Raw genomic sequence first — 19,789 nt, 5'->3', positions numbered from 1 at the left:
TTAATTTATTTTAGGTCCCTATCTCTTATCTCCAATCTTCAAACAACAACTCTGAAAATTAAAAGTTTTTTTTTTCTCCCAAATTTACCTCCAGCACAACATAACATGCTCTGAACTAATTTGGTGGTAAAACCTGAGTGAAAGGGGCATAAGGTTTGCTGCAGAAATATTACAATGTTTTCAAGTGGTGCTACCTCATATTGTGCTGTGAAAATGGTTATAATATATGTCTACAATATATGTATTATCTTTTAAAATCCTAACAGTTTTGAATTCCAAGTCATATTTGGTCCCATGAGCTTCAGATAAAGACTGTGTGGATTGATGGTTATACATGAATAATTTGGTATTCTGGTTTTGTATATTGGGCTGACAGCTTGGCATGCATATATATATATATATATATATGGCTCTGTGAGGAAAGTCCTCTCTTATTGTGCTGTAGAACCAGGGGTCTCAGCCTGAAAGGCTGGTGGGCAGAATCTGACAGTGCTCAAGTCAGTGAGGCGAGGCCATGAATGACATTTGCGGAAGTCTGGGAAGCTCAGCCAGCCAATGTGCCATGTCTAGATGGTCAGATGGGTTATGAGTACCCTTGAAAAAAAAATGAGTCTTTTCCCTATTGTATTTCCTCCAAGATGGCTGGCTCTTCCTGTAGAAGATTGAAGACCTTTGTGTTAGAGCTGCTGAGCTGTGAAGACCATACGTTCCAGGAGAAAGGGGAAAATGGATGGGAAGGTCAATGTACCGCATGCACATTACAGCCTTATTTAGGTTTTCTTAGTCATTCACAAAATAGTTAATTCCACAAGCATTTATAGAGGCCAGAAATACAGTATGGTACTGTTCTTAAATTGCTAACATTTTAGCTCCTGAAGTCATATAGACCTGAGTTTAAATCTTATTCAGTAAATCAGGACACTATAGATGCTGGAGAGGATGTGGAGAAACGGGAACCCTCTTGCACTGCTGGTGGGAATTAAAACTGGTGCAGCTGTTCTGGAAAACAGTGTGGAGGTTCCTCAAAAAACTAAAAATAGATCTACCCTACAACCCAGCAATAGCACTGCTAGGAATTTACCCAAGGGATATAGGAGTGCTGATGTATAGGGGCACTTGTACCCCAATGTTTATAGCAGCACTTTCAACAACAGCCAAATTATGGAAAGAGTCTAAATGTCCATTAACTGACAAATGGATAAAGATGTGGTTTACGCATATAACGGAATACTATTTGGCAATGAGAAAGAATGAAATCTGGCCATTTGTAGCATTGTGGATGTAACTGGAGGGTATTATGATAAGTGAAATAAGTCAGGCAGAGAAAGACAGACACCATATGTTTTCACTCTTATGTGGATCCTGAGAAACTTAACAGAAGACCATGGAGGAGGGGAAGGGGGAAAAATGTTACAGAGAGGGAGGGAAGCAAACCATAAGAGACTCTTAAATACTGAGAACAAACTGAGGGTTTATGGGGGGTGGGGGGAGGGGAAAGTGGGTGATGGGCATTGAAGAGGGCACCTGTTGGGACGAGCACTGGGTGTTGCATGGAAACCAATTTGAAAATAATTATATATATTTTTTTAAATCTTTTTTTTCCAACGTTTATTTATTTTTGGGACCGAGAGAGACAGAGCATGAATGGGGGAGGGGCAGAGAGAGAGGGAGACACAGAATCGGAAACAGGCTCCAGGCTCTGAGCCATCAGCCCAGAGCCTGACGCGGGGCTCGAACTCCCAGACCGCGAGATCGTGACCTGGCTGAAGTCAGACGCCCAACGACTGCGCCACCCAGGCGCCCCGAAAATAATTATATTTTTAAAAAGTAATAAATCTTGTTCTGTGACGTATTTGCTGTGTGACCTTGGAAAAACTTACTTAGTGATCTTTGTGTGCCTGTGCTTTCTTATCTGTCAGATGGAGATAAAAATAGCACACACCCCATGAGGACTGTTATAAGAATTTAATGCAAGAAAGCACTTCAAAAACTATAAAAGCCTGTGGTAAACTTAATAAATAGAAGCTACCATTATTATTATTACAATCTTGGTCATAGAAAGTCAACCAACTGTAAGTGTACATACGCTATCAAAAATCTAGAGCGAAAAGAGCAGTTAATTTTGCGTGGGAGAATCTAGGTAGGCTTCACTGAGGAGTTGACATTGAGGAGCAGTCTTGAAAAAGGAGAATTAAAATAGAAAGTGACAGAAAGGCAATTTGGAGAAAGGAATAAATTGAGTGTCCAGCATGTGGACTTTGAGAACTTCATAGACAGCTGGAAAAACCAGTGTGGATTCATTAGAGCAATTCTAGGCTGTAATTGGCTGATTACTATCAAACCAATAATACTAAGAGCTAAAACCACAGGAATAGACAGGAATGGTAAGGAAAAAAAAACTGTAGACTGAGAAGAAGCAGGGGTGTGGAGCTTGAAAATTGAAAGCAAGGGCAGATGGGGAGTCTCTGAAGGCAAAGAAATAACAAGCAGAAGTCTAGGAAGAGAAGTAGGAGAGACCAGGTTTAGAGAAGACTGACTTGTTTAAGCAGGTGTCAGAATGTGCACACCCCAGTGGAGAACAGAGGAAGTCATTAAACTTTAACCTGAGAAGCAATATAGTACAATGTGCAGTCCTTGGAGTCAAGATATATGTGGGTTCAAATCCTCCTGCTCACCCTGACTAGTCATGGAAACCTTAATACTCGTCCTCAGTAGTCTGCAAAATCCACGTCTGTAAAATGAAACTAACAGCATCTACCTTATAAGAATGTTGTGAGTTAAGAATGAGCTAATGCATGTAAAGCACTTAGGAAATTGTCTGGATAATGACACACACATGTGTACACCTGGGAAAATATAAATTGGTCAATGTGAATTTAATACTAGAGAAAATAACAGAACGATCATCAAATTATTTTCCATTACTCAGAGGAGACCTAGATATTGTGTAACAATTCAAGTTGGATTTCTGAACAAACAAATAATGTCAATGTCAGACCAATTTAATTTTCTTTCTTTGAAGAATATTAGACTGTGTAGGTAAGAAGAAAGTGAAAGATTGAATACAGTGGAACTAGATGGGCTTTCTGTCTGTCTTCATGACATTTCTATCACTAGGCTGTAGAAATTGATTAGTGCAGCAGATCCCCCAAAGAGTGTTTTATAGAAAGTTATTAAATGTTCCATGAACAGTTAATTTTGGGAAAAACAGGGTAAAATAGGTTACTTTACTATCGGATTCTCAAGTTTTTAATAAGGTAATATGAATATCTTAAGAGTCAGTATAGTTCATAGCATTTTCCAAACTTATTTGACCATGGAATTCATTAAAGGGTCATAGAACACACTTTGGGAAGCAGAGGTGTAGATGGTATTGTACTATCTTTCTTACACTTATAGTTCTTAAAAGTTAATTGTTGAGTTTTTAGCATATATATGTAGAAAAATATTGTGTGTTATTCCACAGGGATCAGAAATTTAAAGATGTGCTACTTAATACTTTTATTCATGAGCTGGACAATAGCAATCAAGTGAATCATGATGAAGCATGAAGTTGGACAGAGTTGCCATCTACTTTGAAGACAGAAAAGAAATTAAAGGACGCTGAGAATACTATCAAAAATAGAATGAAGATCAATGGGGAGAAGATGCCTTACAGAGAAAACATAAGCTTTGTAGAAAAACAAGGAAAACATTCTGATATATATATATTTGGCTTTAAAAGACCAAGAAGAAAACACACTGGTCTTGAACAAAAAAACATGGTGAATAAAAATATAATCACAAGAGTTATTACTTCTGCCTCTGCCAAGCCTATGGCAGTGAAAAGCATAGGGAAATGTGATGTGTCTCACAGATGGGGTGTGGCTTTATTTTAGAATTTAAAAATTCTATTCCACCCCTATTTAAATAGGGGTGGCTCTATTTTAGAATGTTGGGGATCTGTATTCTTCTCTCCTAGCTCTACATGCTCCTTACAAAAGTGGCCTTGGAGATGCTCCAGAATTCAGGACTTCCAAAGTCATAAAATTCCCAGCAAACTCCTGGTTTACAGTACCTCTGGGTAATGGGTTAATTGTCTGTGAATGGAGATCTTCTAATTTTCTAGTTTAATGAAGTTCTCTTAGTTCTTTTGCTAAGAGTGGACAGGAATTGACCTTCCTACTAAAAAATTACTCTGGGGGCACCTGCGTGGCTCAGTCAGTTAAGTGTCCAACTCTTGATTTCGGCTCAGGTCATGATCTTGTGGTTCATGAGTTCGAGCCCTGCATCAGGCTCTGTGCTGACAGTGCAGAGCCTGCTTGGGATTCTCTCTGTCTCCCTCTCTCTCTGCCCTCCCCTGCTCTCACTCTCTATCTCTCAAAATAAATGAAAACTTAAAAAAAATTATCCTGGCTGCGGAGATTCTGCTAAATCAAGAGATTATCCAGGATGCATAGCCTTTCGAAGCCATTGAGAAGTTGACGTTGAGGGCTCAGAGATTGTAGCCACTCTTTTTTTTACTTCTTAGGTTTTGTACTTTTGTATTAGGATATGACATATCCTAAGTGTTCCTCTTAAATAACTGACCTGTGATGCACCACCTAGAGTTGTGTGTGTGTGTGTGTGTGTGTGTGTGTGTGTGTGTGTCATGTACACAAAAGCATGTATGCATGTGTGTAAGAAAAAGCCGGTATGAATAAGAATCACAACAGTGCCAGAGTCTTGTGCTTGGCTGACATTTTCACACTAAAAAATTAGATGACTTCTGGGGCAAGCAACCCCATAAGAGACATGAAAATCTTATTATATGAAAAAGGATGATGATGTTAACCTGGAGAAGAAAAGAAACAGGGATCATATACTCTTTCACTACTTAAAGAGAAAAAAACCCACTGGACATTAGGAGATAATATTGATATTAATAAATAAGTTTTATAACAATGAAACCTGTCCAATAATGAACAAGCATGCCTTATGAAAAAAATTCCAAAATCAAAATTATTTTTGAACACCTATTTGGTGACAGGTGTTATGCTGAACACATTACACGCAGTAGGCCATTCAATTCTCTCAAAATCCCTATGAGGTAAGAACTGTTATTATTTTCACATTACAGGTGGGAAACCAAGTGTTGGAGAGGTTAGTTTAACTTTTTCAAGGTCACACAGCTAGTGAATAGATAAACTGTATTTGATCCTGGAACCTGTGTACTAAACCACTGAATTGTTTATTTCCATCCTTGGACATTTTAAAGCACAGTCTGATGTATCAGAAATTTAATTTAAGGGGTTCTTTCCACTGTAAGGCTTTTCCATTGCAAGACTGAACCACTGCAGTCATCTCTAAAATCTTTCATTTAATTTCTGCATACTAAAGACTGAAAGAAACATTGACTTGGGCCCCCTTGGTCATTATGACCCCTGTCATCTTCCTACTGTAACAAAGATGGGGACAAGTCTACAAGTATAGAAAAGGCCAGTTGAAGACTAAGGGATTGATAAGCAATAGAATCCACAAAGAAAATTGGAAGAGGTTGCATTCCTTTGGCCAGGGAGTAATTGGTGATCTTCTGCAATGTGCAAAAGATGATGGGTAAGTAAATCATGTCCATGGAGAATACAAGAAACCCATCACAGTGAGAAAGCTTGGCTAGCACAAGAAGCTCTTCCTAGTGAAAAGGTCTTGAAATAAACAAGACTTCGAAGCTCAGTTACAAGCAGAAGAAGTCATGTTAGAATAGCAACCAATGCCTTTAGTAGCAGCCCACTCCAGCTGTCTTTCTGGTAGCCTTGTCAAGTTGGTCAGCCCTGAGGATGAGCTAGAAGGCTGGCAGGTGTCTGTGAACTTTCCTCTGTTCCATCTTGTCCCACTAAAGAAGCAGCAGACACCAAAAATGAAATCCGAGCCACTTTCATTTTGGGAAACCTTTAAAGTAAATATGACAAGTGTAGTGATAGGGACCCTTGGTAGGCAGCCACAGGGTCTCGCAAACAAATAACCTTGTGATTCCTTCTGAATTCATGAGTCTACGGCCCTGAACAATTGAGGATGGCCAAAAGAGTCTCTGTTAATAAAATCACCTTGAAAAATCAACATTTCTGTTCAATAGAGTTTTATGTATTAATTTTAGGAGCTAGACTGTCAATTTTTCTTTAACACAGAAAGAAACTGAATACCCTTAAAAATAGGGATTTTTAAAAATCTTTTGAAGAATTTTTTTTCTGCCTCATAGAAATTTTATCATAATTTCATGCCCCCTTACTTCATGGCTTGTTTCTCGCTTCATTACTCTTACATTTAACTTGATAAGGTCCTGGTTCCTGTGATACTAGTTTTTAGATTTTGGTTTCTCACAGCTGCTGCTTTGAAGTACCTGATAACATTCTTAGCCTTGCACAGAGTGAGTGGCTTTTCAAGCCCTCATTCTCCCACTGCTCACTGTCCTGCTATTTCTGTTATTTCTCACTTACTAGGTATATTCTCAACCTCACCCCTCCTCTACTTTTGAAAGAGGGCAAACCTTTGGCTTTTACAGGTGGCTAATCGGTCCACCCATGGAATTGGGCAGTTTATTCTGAAAGTAATCATTTCTCTGCCTGAGCATGTCAGAGTGTGTTTTCCTATGGATGTTCAGGGATTTTAGTGGGGCATACACGAGTGGTAATGGGGCACCTGTTATGGTTCCTGTAAACACAGATAAGGCCAATGCTTTTTTCACATACACACAGACGTTCCTTAACTTAATGTAGCACCTGCAAGGCCTACAATCACACTCTGTGTCAAAAGGTGGCTTTTGCTAACAGGATCCATGCCAAGCATGACCTTAACTGCTGGAATTTGGAAAAAGCCAATTATTTCACTGGGCATAGCTAAGGCTATGGTAAGATCAGACAGGGAAGCATCTTCTGGACAAAGCATCTCTCAGGTTACCCAGTAGGGGAAATGGGATTATAAACATTTAGAGAATTTCTGGAGTTGTTTATGGTTAAAATTAAGTTACCATTGGGAGTTTTGAACGCTGTTGTTATTTTAATTGGAAATTAATTTGGTGGAGAAAAACAAACATCTCCTGTTTCATCCACTTAGCAAAATTTCTCCTGATTTCCTTCATTTCCCAACACATTTGATGTGAATGTTGGAAGACTGAATTGAACAGATGAGCCAAGTGTGAAAATGTGCTTACAAGTGGTAAAATAGGGACTAGAGCTTCAGCTGCATTTTGAAGAGGAATGGGACAACGGTAAGAATAAAAACAAAAAAAGCACAATCGCAAGTGAAATTGAGCAGAACTCTCAGCTCATCTCATCGTGCACAAAATATGGTGTTACAGAGCAAAGCTACTCACAGGTATTTGCAGTGCCTTTGGGGATGGGGAGATAGGAGCCTGGACTCCAAGGCCGACCCTGATAATTCTTCTTGCATTTCCCACAGTCTGGACCTGTAGTGTTGTGCTCACATTCACAGGTCAATTTGCTGTTGTCATACACACACACAGTGGCGTGGAGATTACATTTGCACCTAAAGAGAGGAGAAACAAGAGTTCATTGTTAAGTCAAGTTGGTGATCACAGAGGCTTTACCCATCTATCTCCTGGGTGGTAGTTCTCACACCCTGCTGTGCTTGGATACCTACAAGCTCTTGGCAAAATATAGATTTGGAGGCCCTACCCTCAGAATCTTTTCAACAAGTGCCCTTGGGGGAAGAGGTGGGGTTATGATACAGTCTGTATCCTCCCACACTTTGAGGAATCCTAATACGAGTCAGTCCGTTCAGTGGGGACCTGAATGTGAGGTAAGACAACTGTGCTAAAAAATCAAGGGCTTTCCAACAGGTATCAAACTACTTAGGGAGCAGTTTTCCTGTAATATTATCAAAACTATGACGATTTCATCTGGGTTTGAAGAACAATGTTATCTTCTGTTTTTCCTTAAACCAGAAAGGCAATCTTTCTTTGTTGAAAAGGAAATGTAACCATTAAGACAATTTGCTATTCAGACTATTTTATAGACCCAAGGAGGTCATAATAAGATATTCATATTCCGGGCTCAAAAATGACCTTACCCCAGATCCAAAGTTTTCCCACCAAGGCTTCTACCCAATCTGAGTAGTCCTTAGATTGCTCCCTCACAGCAAATAAGACAATTACAAAGTTCTCTCAGGAATGGTTCAAATGACTCAGAAAAAAAATGCTTAGAGGTCTAGAAAACAAAAACCTATATGTGGCTGGGTTATTGCCTTTGGTGCCTATGAATAAAACTGTGATCTATGAGAGGCCACAATGAAATATGCAATTTCCACAAAAATGCATCCCCCTATCCAAAATCCTGGACTGTAAAATTGCAAAGGCCAACTGGATATTTGTTGAGGTAGCAGATTATAAATTGTAACTTCCCAAGCACAGGTCGCATCCTGTGGAAAAGTAAAACCTAGGTTGACAGGATGACCATGGCCAGAGGCCAGAATAGTGTATGCAGGACGCCATGCATCCACACAAAGGGGAGAGCTAGGACACCCAAGCTGAAGGATAAAGGGTCAAGGCATGTCAGAGTCAGAATCGGGAAAATGTAATTTGTGTGTGTGTGTGTGTGTGTGTGTGTGTGTGTGTGTGTGTGTGAATTTTTAAATGAGTCTGGCCTCTCCCAAGAAGTAGGACAAAAATATAGAAAGCCAAATTTCATAAAGACAAAGAAATATTGTTGTGCTTTACATTTGTTTTCCTTTGTGGAAAGTGTCATGAATTAGAAAAGGTAACAGTAGTCTTTCTTAGGTAGGAAAATAAGGTTCTTTAAGAACTGATGTGGGTTTCTATGTTGTCTGTACAGCAACATCCGAGGTTCTCCCTTGTGCACTGATGATCTGTTTGGTAGGCTGGCCCATACTTATGGCAAGGAAGCAAAGGAATAGCTAAGACCATTACTGAGAGCTGTTGGGTTCTCTTCTAACCAAAAGGTGTGGCCCCTAAAGCAATGCCCACCCTGCCCCCCTCCCTCAAACCTCCCTGGGTAAAGACCACACCTCAGCTTCCTCAGGGGTCTAGCACAATTCGTAATACTTGTAGCTACACTCTGCCTTCTGTATACTTATAAATTGTAGTAAATTGAAAGGCTGCTGTTTAAATAATACCTCTTCAACTTAGATACATAAACAAAGCCTTTAAAATTAACATGTATGCAGTCTCATAAAAAGATAAGAGAAAAATAATTCGGTTAAGTGAAATAGTGTTTAATTATGAGCTAGGTCTTACAGCAATCTCCTCTATGCAGGGAGGGAGTCAATTGTGCCAAATTGTATATGGAAGGATCTTTATCCATCAACATTAGCAGCTTTATTTATGGGTGTGTTTGTATATATGGAAGATGTTAGAAACCTAAGTGATAGAAGCACCAGCTTATACTGATTTAGCACCCTATCTGGTGTTAAAAATTCCAAATGGGGAAAAGAATAATGTGACCCCAAAGGATATGCTGGTTTCATGTAGGAAGACCAAGAATACAAGAAGTAATTGTAAGTTGGATTAAATGTCTTGTAACTGTTAATACCTTCATATACTTGTAGTCACCTTCTGTGTTACAGGCAATTTCCATTCTAAAGACCTTATATTTGCTGAGAAAATATTCTTTGAATAACAAAAGAAGGTGAAAGAGGAACGGATAAATGTTTAATCTTATTTCTCTCAGATTTCTTTCAATTAATGGTTCATCCTCACCTGTCCAAAAGCTAATCATTCAAAGGCTCAACTCAATTCAAACTCTTCCCAATCACCTATGCTACCAGTGTAGGCACCCTGAGCTCTATTCTTCTGATCCCCTTAAATGCTTCTGTGTATTTGGTTTTGTCAGTTGTTCCTTGAGGCTCTTTGAGCTTTTAAAATGTTGACTTATTGCACAAATTTCTCCCATCTTAAGTGGGGGTGGGTGGTGGGTGGGGGGGGGGTGGGGGGGTGGATATCTACCCTGTACTTCTTTTCTACCTTGTCTTCATTTCCAGCTACTTCTTTAACAATCTCCTCTCCCTTCTTGAGTTTCCTGTACTTGAATTTTCCATTTTCTCATCTCCCACTCACTCTCTCTTTCTCACCACCACAGCCTCTCTTGCCATGATCTCCTTGTTGAAAATCCAATGGATACTTCTCTTTACCTCATTTGACCACCCAGGGGTATTTGAATCTCTCCCTTTGATTGAGGTATTGACCACTCCCTTTCTCCTGATACTTTGTCCTCACTGGATTCTCAAGTGCATTTTCAGAACCTTCTTCTGTGTGTTCTTTTTATATGCTGTTCTTGGGGTTCTGGCTCAGAACCATCAGCCTAAGTGAGTCTTTTCGGACACTCTTACAAAAGGCCGTCCCTTCAATTTCCTCTGTGGTCCTTAACTACAGAGGTCCTAACTTTGGGTTACAGGAAACTTGCATTCTAAAACAAACTTCCATAATCTTCCCCACCCTGAAATAATAAGCACATGAAAGATAAGCTTTAACATTTGAAAACATTTTAGGAGATTCAGAGATTCTCTGTTACCCACAGAGATTGATAGAAACCTTCCCTCCACTATTACTAGGTGAAGATTACCTGATTGACATATTGATAAATTCTGGATCTATCATGGATCTCTCTCCTGGGCATGTCAAACTCTACAGATCCTGAACGGAAGTCTGAGCCTCTCTTCCCCACTCACTCCTCCTTCTGAGATGTCTGTCTCAGTAAACTGCATCACCTTTGAGGCAGTTGGTTAAGAATGCCTCTCTTCCTTTCCTATCACATCTAAGTTGTTATTGCTCCATCTCTCACCAAATTCTGGGCTTCCTTCCTCTTTGATAACTCTCAAATACACATGTTTCCAGCCACCCATTGCCACTGCCCTAGTTAAGCTTGTCATCATCTCTGATCTGCTTTATTACAATGGCTTCTCAACAGACCTTACTGCCTCCAGTCATGCTCCTCTCTAGCCCAGTCTCAACACAACAGTCAAAATAATCCTTTACACAAAAATATTGGGGTCACTGTGGCTTAGAACCATTTAAAGACTTGTCACTATTCTCAGAATAGAGTCCAAACTCTGTCATGTGGCCTCCAAGTCCCTTTGAAGTTGGTGTCTTCTCCCTTCTCTAGATTCATCTGCACTGCCAGCAACACTACTTAGTTTTTCAAACTTTGCCTTCAGGTAATCTTATAAGCTGTTCCTTCTGCTTGCAACATTCTGCTCTACCATTTCTATTCCTTTCATCTGCAAAATTCTTACCATTCAGGTGTCAACTTGGAAATTTCCGTGTCTGGCTGCTAACTGACATTCAAAAAACATCTGCTGGTCAGTTATCTGAGTGCTTGTCTGACCCACCAGAATACCTTTCCCATGTGCTCCTGGGACACTGGGTGAGGCCAGTCACATGATAAAGCCCACACTATCTCTGCCTTAGACATAGGCTGCATTCTCATAGTTTCTTCTTCTAGCATGTTTACTAGAGTAAACTCCTGGAGGCAGCAGTCATGTTTGCCTTATTTATTGCAACATCCCCAGCACATGTCAAGGTGCTTGGCACGTAGTAAGTACTTAAAAAAAAAAATATATATATATATATATACACATATATATATATTTGACAGATAAACAAATGAGTGTAAACAAGTAAACTCTCTGAAAGCAGAAACTTCATGGATCTTTTCTACTATGTCTAGCACGGTAATGGACTAAAAACAGAATTAATAGGTATTGTAATAAATCAAAAACTCCTTGACATGTGCTCAAAACTACCACATGCCCTTATCATTGGTTTACATAACTAACCTCATAATGGGCAAAGAGAACTCTATAAAATTGGTAAAACCTTGTAAACACTATTCAAACTCCAGAGAATTTGCCAAATGCTGGAAACCTAACACAAGAAAAAAAAAGCCCGAAAATAAATGCCTCAAAGACTCAGGAAAACAACACAGTTTAGAGGAGAAAGAACAAGACAAAACAAAAACAAAGCATTTGTGCAGCATAATTATTCTGGAATGTTCATCTTTTGGCTTCAACTTCTCATGGAAGAACGGCCACCTGGTTCAGGTTCAAGTTTGGCAATCTTGCTTGGGTTCTGGCAAAAACTGGAACTTGTCTAGTATTCATTCTGCTGACCTAGCCTAGCTTCTGGACTGTGTTTCCTCCATCCTGGTGATGACTGTTGTACCTGGGCAGCACAGGTGAAAGTGGACATTGAGGTACCACAACACTGGCTGGTATTTGAAAATGATTCTCTTTCCTTCTCTACAGCTTGGTTTATTCGCATCAGCCCATTCCAACCAGCCACTAAGATTCTTTATTTAGAGCCCCTGCCAGAGTATCTTTTCCTCCAGCAGAAAAAAAAGAAGAAATGGATGTCACAACGCCAGGAAATTGCTCTCAATTCCTGGGAATATGACCTCCAGCCTTGTGATGGGATGGAGGTCAGATTTCCAGGGCAACCACTTGTCTCTGACAGATTCATTATCTATTTCCATGGTCATCCAGCTCCCTCGTCTACCATTACATTGGGCAGGGAAGGAGCTGTACAAATGGAGACCTAACAGGCTTTGCTAACAGTGAAATATCTGATGTTCTGGAGAGCTAAAACCTATTCACTGATTCTGTTTACACACATAGAACTCACACCAAGACACTCTAGATGGAATTGACTTGCTTGTACCTCAAAGATCCACTTGCGCACAAGTGACAAACTACATACACTGTCAAATAAAGGCATTGCTAAGACGGACTTACAAAAAAAGCGAGCTCTGTTCTTTGATGCGAGTGATGAAAACCAGTGTATTCTTGCTTTCAACCAGGTCTGCACTTCCTGTATTTTAGTGACCAGCTGTCATGAGTCAATTTAATCCTGCTTATAAAAAGGCTCCAACATTTAGATGTGTGCCACCTGCCAGTAGGTATGAAAAACCCATACAGTCTGCCTGTTTTTTTTTTCAAGATAATTTAATATATTTATTCTGGGAAACATGTTATCCACCAGAATTTCCTGTGAGTTAGAGATCTATATATATAATCTATCACTAGTGTTTCAAATAGAGGCACCAAGACACAGAAGTTTGAAACTGGCCCTTTCTGAAGCAAAACAGGAAGGAAAGCCAGGCTTGCTGCTTTGCAGGTCAGGGATTTGACTACTTTTGTGCCAGAGGAGGATTCACCATGAAGCGAATGAAGTTTAGCATCACGGCCTTTTCAGGGCCTTAAGGAGGACCCTAGCAATGCTCTCATGTGGTCATGTGCTTTTGTATAATTTTCACAAATAAGATATTTTTGCATTTTTTAAGTAGTGAAGGCTTTCCCTTAATGAGAGCACCCTTCCACTCCCAAAGGGTGTAAATTTTGGGCACGACAAAACCTGGCTCAGTCTCTGGTTGCACCCTCTGGCTTGGATTGGCAGCAGCCACACAAATGCTTCTAGAAAATGAGTTCGCACAAACACTGGAGCTTTGAAGATGTCTTTTTCAAAAGGTGATAAATTACAAAATGCCTTCCACATTTTTTTTCTGCCTCTGCAGCCCCTTGACCTTTCTCTTTTCACTTTGACACATGAATTGTTGGTTTCCACCTCAACAGATTATTTGAAATAGGAGACCCGCAGCAACATAATTTAGAAATTATGAGTTATTGATTATTAAGTCAGATACCCTGGGTTCAAATCCCACCTTTGCCACTTGTGAGGCCATTGGATAAATGACTTCACAAACACACACGTAAACAGAAGGTGTGGAATACTTCCAAGTAGTGGGAACGGTGCTAAGCATTTTTTTTGTATAGTTCACACGGACCTCACAATAATACTGTGGGATTGGCATTAATTATAGATGATGTATTTGCATATTGACCAGCTAAGAAACCAAACCCATCTCTCTAGCTAGAATGAGACGGAACAGAGATTTAGACTGCGGGCAGCCGGCCTCCAGAACTCTGCTCTTACCACCAAAAGTGGAAGGCTGTCTAAGTATGGCTAGGTCTCAGCTGCCTCGTCTGTAAAACAGACACAATAAATGGATGTGTTTCAAAGAACGGTTTTGGGCATTGAATAGATAATGTACGCGTGCCTTTAGGATAATGTCTGACACAAAATTCTTAATAAATGTTATTACTTCTATAGTCACTACTGCCACTACCACGACTGAAATGGGCTTATTCATTCTGTAAGACTTAATTAATAACATATTCTTGGGTAGCACCAGGAGAGTGCCCATGGGATTCAAAACCAGAAGATGACAAAGAGTCCTAATGTCCAAGAACATACAATTTTTGAGTAAATAAGATGAAATACACATAGACTACAAACCTTCAAGAGGGCAATACCGAGAATGCCAGGGACCATGGGAACAAGCCCCAGGTGAAAAACATTATACACCTGGGGCATTTCATGTTGACTATTATTGCTAAGCTGCTTCTCTTACAGTGCAGAACTGGGATGCAGACTAGTATACAAGGCTGACTTAAAAACAACAGCCATAGCTATGTCCTATTGGCACAGAAACAAACAGGCGCCACAAGCCTGAAAGACCCCAGCTCCAAAAAACACCAATAAACTGTCTTAGTTGCTTGCCAAAATCAACCAATCAGGACAAGGCACTTTTCTATCCTTTATTAGCATAATGGACCTGGCAACTTTCAGAGGACTTTATATAAGCAGGGACTCCCCTTTGTTTGGAGAAGCCAGCCTAACTCCTGTGTGTTGGTGATGTGTCTCCTTCCAGCTAGAGCTATAGCCCCAGTAGAGCCTCGCCTGTGCCTTGGTCTGGCCTCATTTCTACCGTTGTGGGGCCCAAGATCTGGACTCCAGTAACAATGCTTGATCTAATCATGACAATACAGGAAAGTAGGGTAGTAACACTCACTTGTCCCTCCACTGATAATGCTGTATTTGCACAAAACAGAGGGACAGCCCCTAACGCTGAAGGCGGGTAGAAGAAAAAAAACAACACTTAACCACGTCCTAATATAGATCTGGAACTGTGATAGATGCCTTATGTATGTTATTTCACCTCATTCTCATTACCACTGGGAGAAGGAAGTATAAGTATCTGTAATTTACAGATGTGGAAAGTGTGGTGAAGAGCAGTTAAGTGATTTGCTCAAAGAAGCACTTCTGGTAAGTGGTAGTCAAGAGTCAATTCCGAAGGCCAGGTTTGAGCTAGGACATCAGTCTATTTGAGGCAGAAGAAAGCAAATCGGTTTGTAGAAGGAGAATTAGACTCATGGTTCCCAACAGCGATATTAATACTTCTACTAACACTTGCTACCTAAATTGAGGTCCCTGGATCAGCAGTTTCAGGATCACCTGAGGGCTTGTTAAAAATCTCAGGCTTTTCCCAGACTTGCTGAAGAAGAATCTGCATTTTAACCAGATGGCCAGGTGATTTATATGTAGAGTAAGGGCTAGAAGCACTGCCGTGTCACCAGCGTGTCAAAATCCTGATGCACAGGAAAACTAAAATCATGGGTGTGATCCATATACAAACCTTACTTCTGCCTACATTCTGTTGGGCAGTCTTTGGCCTAAAATGTGAGTAGTACTAAGGTGCTAGCTGTACTCACAAACTGAACTGACCATTTTTGTTTGTGAATTCTGTCAAGGCTATCAATCTGCAGATTCATATATCACAGAATACTTAAATAATTCAACTATATTAAAAACTGTTTATACTTACTAATCAAAATCGTATTTCTATCCAGAATATATAAGGAGCTCTTACAACTTGAATAATAAAACGACAAAAAAAAAAAATTAGAAAACGTGTAAAGGATCTGAATAGATAGGTCTCCAAAGAAGATTTATACAAATGGCCAATAAGCACAGGAAAAAATGCTCAACACCATTAGTCATTAGGGAAGTGCAAATTAAAACCACAATGAGTTACCACTTCACATCCACTAAGATGGTTATAATTTAAAAAGATGGTAAACACTGATGATGATGTTGGTAGGAATATATTGTCGGTAGGAATGTAAACTATAAAAAAAATTTTAATGTTTTTTGAAAGAGACAGAGAGAGAGAGAGAGCAAGAGAGAGCAGGGAGGTGCAGAGAGAGAGGGAGACACGGAATCCAAAGCAGGCTCCAGGCTCTGAGCCATCAGCACAAAGCCCGACGCAGGGCTCGAACCCACAAACTGTGAGATTATGACCTAAGCCAAAGTCCGATGCTTAACCAACTGAGCCACCCAGGCGCCCTGGAATGTAAACTTTTTTAGCCACTTTGGAAAACAATATGGCAGTTCTTCAAAAAGGTAAACATAGAGTTATCATAGGATCCAACAATTCCACTTCTAGGTATTTACCCAAGAAAATTGAATACATGCCCACAAAAAAACCTGTACACAAATGTTCATAGCAGCATTATTCATAATAGTCAAAAAGTGAAAACAATCCAAACATCCATCAACTGATGAATGGAGAAAGAGGGTGTAGTATATCCATATAATGGAATATTATTTGGGAGGAAAAAAAAGGAATGAAGTACTGGTACATGTTACAATATGGAAAAATCCTTGAATACATAATGCTAAATCAAAGAAGCCAGACACAGAAAGCCACAAAATGTATGTTTACTTTTGTATGAAATACTCAGAATAGGCAAATCTATACAGATAGAAAGTAGATAAGTGGTTTCTAGGAGCTGGGGGGAGGGGCATACTGACAGTGACTGCTGATGGATGGGGTTTTCTTTTAGATTGATGGTAGTGTTCAGGAACTCAATAATGGTGAGCGTTGTATAATTTTTTGAATATACGAAAAACCACTGAATTGTACATTAAATAAATGAAAAAGTAAACTAAAAAATATGGTATTTGTCCACAGAGATGGCAGAAAAACAGTGGATAAGAGTTTGGGCTCTGAGGTCAAATAGTCTGGCTTTGGCAGGAAGTTAGGCAAGTTCCTTAAGCTCATTTTATTCCTCTGTAAAATGAGGATAATTAAAATACCTACCTTAGGGGTTGTGGGGGCCTTAAACGATAGATTACAAGACAGCAGAGACTGCTAATTGATGTATCTTTTCTTTTTCCATACCACTACAGTGTTAGCTGGGGGCACAGTCACACGTATTAAGACTATGTTTCCCAGCACCTCCTCTAGCTAGGTGTGGCCATGTGACTATGTCCCACCATTGGCATATTAGTGGGAGTGATGTCTGTGTGTGACACTCCTGTTGGGCTACACTCCTTCCTCCATTTCTAATTTACTTCATGGAACACGAATGTGGCGTTGATCCACTTTGGACAACATGGACCATGGCAGTAACCATGACTAGTGGAACCTGGGCCCTCAGGCAGCCTTCACTGCGGTCATAGAGTAGGTAAAGATAGAGCCACTATTCCAGCCATGGAGGACCTACCTCCCAAGAGAAAGGAGAGAGAAAAAACTTCTACTTTGTTTAAGGCTCTTATTTTTTTTTAATACATGAAATTTATTCTCAAATTGGTTTCCATACAACACCCAGTGCTCATCCCAAAAGATGCCCTCTTCAATACTGTTTAAGGTTATTATAATGTGAATCTATCTTACACACATCTGAACTTATATTTGAGCATAGCACCTGGCAAGTAAGCAGGTAATGATTATAAGCTATTACTATTATCACTTCTATCTCATAGCAAAAGGCCAGATTTTCAACTATCAAATGGGTCTGCTGATCCTGATCCCATGAAGAAAGAGAGAGCTCAAATCTTTCCAGCATTCTCCTACTCCTTCCTCCATTAATAAAACCTGCTAATTGCCGTCTGACAGTAGTTACCACTGGTAAGCAAAAATGTTTTCAGAAGATTTATTGTTATAAACTATGCAATGGCCAAAGTTCGATGTGAAATAGATATCTACTTACAACAATTTTTGGAAAGCAGCCACACACTCACATACTAACAAAGAGTCTGGGCATCTAACTTGGGTTTGCATTCCTGTATTATAGGAGAGGCATAGAAGAAAGAGAGGCGCTAGGACTGTAGGCATCTGCCCTGCAAACCCAGAGGACAGATTTCCACATAGCTTTTGAGCTCATTCTTTCACAATATATTGAGTATGTAATATGGCCCCGTGTTGATGGTGGCTTTCCTGTCCTGAGGAAACTAATTGAAAGAATTAGTTTTGAAAAGTTATTGGTACAGATCTTTTTTTTTCTTTTTTCTTTTTTTTTAAGCAAAGAAATATACAGTTACACAGTTTTCTCCAGGAGTGTGAAATAAAGCCTGAGATCCTTATCAAGTTCTTCACAGACACTGGGATCTTACCATCTTTTAAAAAATATGTAATTTATTTGCTCCAAAAATTGATGGAACAGGGGCTAGAAATCCTTCTTGTACATTTAAGCAATAAATGACTTAGACATCCTTATGACATTTAAGAAACCCTCTAAAATTACACTTAAATCTTGCTTGAAACCCTAAACCGACCTGTAGTGAAACCTCAGATTACATGACTCGCTAAACTACTGGTTCTTTTACATAATCTTAAAAATAGCTCTTTTCTATTTCTAAAGCTTGCCAGGGAGACTAGCATACCATTACTGTAAAATAAAATAAAAATAGGAGCTTATAAATTCGAGATAATGCATTCTCTAAGATTGGAGTAGGTATACGATGGTGCTCTGTGACCTGTTTATTACACTCATGAGGAATCTGGTTAGACAAGAGGTGCTGAAGGATAAAAGACATAACAAGATAATTATCTCAATTGAGACTGCCACTGTTCTCTGCACAACCAATCAATCTGGAGATTGGGAGGTAAAGAGCTTGTTAAATTAAAACTAAACTAATCCAAGGCCAATTAGCAACTAATAGATGAACCTAGATGTTTAATATATCCATGGTGAACCTTTCCATTCTAATTCTTTTTGAGAAAACAGAAAATTTAGGGGTCTCCGGTTCCAGAAATAGAGATGATCATTGTTCAAGGAACCAGATAAGAGAAACAGGGCAACATGGTGTTAAGAGCTTGGACTCTGGAGACAAAGGGTCTGATGTCAAGTCCTAGCTCTGCCATGAACCTGGTGGGTGTCTCCATCTGAGTCTCAGTTTCCTCACATATATTTTTGGACTGTTATTAGTACCTATCACATAGGATTGCTATGATGATTAAATGGAATAGTTCACGTAAAGTATGTACTACAGATTCTGGTAAATACGAAGTATTCAAGCTGTTATTATGGAGAGAGATGGGAAATTCATGGCTTTGCCATCTAAAAGTCCTTTTCATCCCTTTCTCTCTTGATTTTTTCTACAAAACATGTGAGGAAACTACAATACTCATTTCCCAGGCTCCCTGCCTCTATGGTTGACCATGTTATATAGTCTGACCAGTGGGATGTGACCAGAAGTCACTAGGTGGGGTGTTCTGGAAGGTTTTTATTTATTTTTATTTATTTATTCATTCATCCATTCATTCATTCATTTTAAAGTTTATTTATTTTGAGAGACGGAGAGAGTATGGGGGGTGGGGCAGAAAGAGAGGGAGAGACAGAATCCCAAGTAGGCACCACACTGTTAGTGCAGAATGCCATGCAGGGCTCAAACTCGAAAACGGTGAGATCATGACCAGAGCTGAGATCGAGAGTCTGACGCTTAACTGATTGAGCCACTCAGGTGCCCCTTGAAAGTTTTTAAACAGGGACAGCTTAAAAAGAATCATTCCTTCCCCTTTTTTTTTCTTTTTCTTTTTTTTTTTTTTTTTTTTTGCCCCCTTTCACTTTGCCATTTCTTCCTTCTTCTTGTCTGGGATCCAGACAGAAATAGGGGGACTCCAGGCTTTGCAACCACAAGAATGGAAGTTCCATTTAATGATGGGTAAGCGGGAGGCCAGAA

At 39.6% G+C, this 19,789-nt stretch overlaps 1 protein-coding gene across 9 annotated transcripts in view; it reads right to left on the bottom strand.

Moving 5' to 3' along the window:
- Positions 1-19,789, bottom strand: part of NTNG1 (netrin G1) — a 338,068-nt gene that overhangs the window by 78,551 nt on the left and 239,728 nt on the right. For all 9 annotated transcript variants that reach the window (XM_023258950.2, XM_011285034.4, XM_019837535.3 and 6 more), the window contains one exon: positions 7,328-7,500. In XM_023258950.2, the coding sequence (XP_023114718.2) occupies positions 7,328-7,500 (173 nt within the window). The remainder of the gene's footprint in view (positions 1-7,327; positions 7,501-19,789) is intronic.

The sequence above is a fragment of the Felis catus genome, chromosome C1 (genome assembly GCF_018350175.1).
Source record: "Felis catus isolate Fca126 chromosome C1, F.catus_Fca126_mat1.0, whole genome shotgun sequence".
NCBI lineage: Eukaryota > Metazoa > Chordata > Mammalia > Carnivora > Felidae > Felis > Felis catus.
This window is presented reverse-complemented; position numbering and strand designations above follow the sequence as displayed.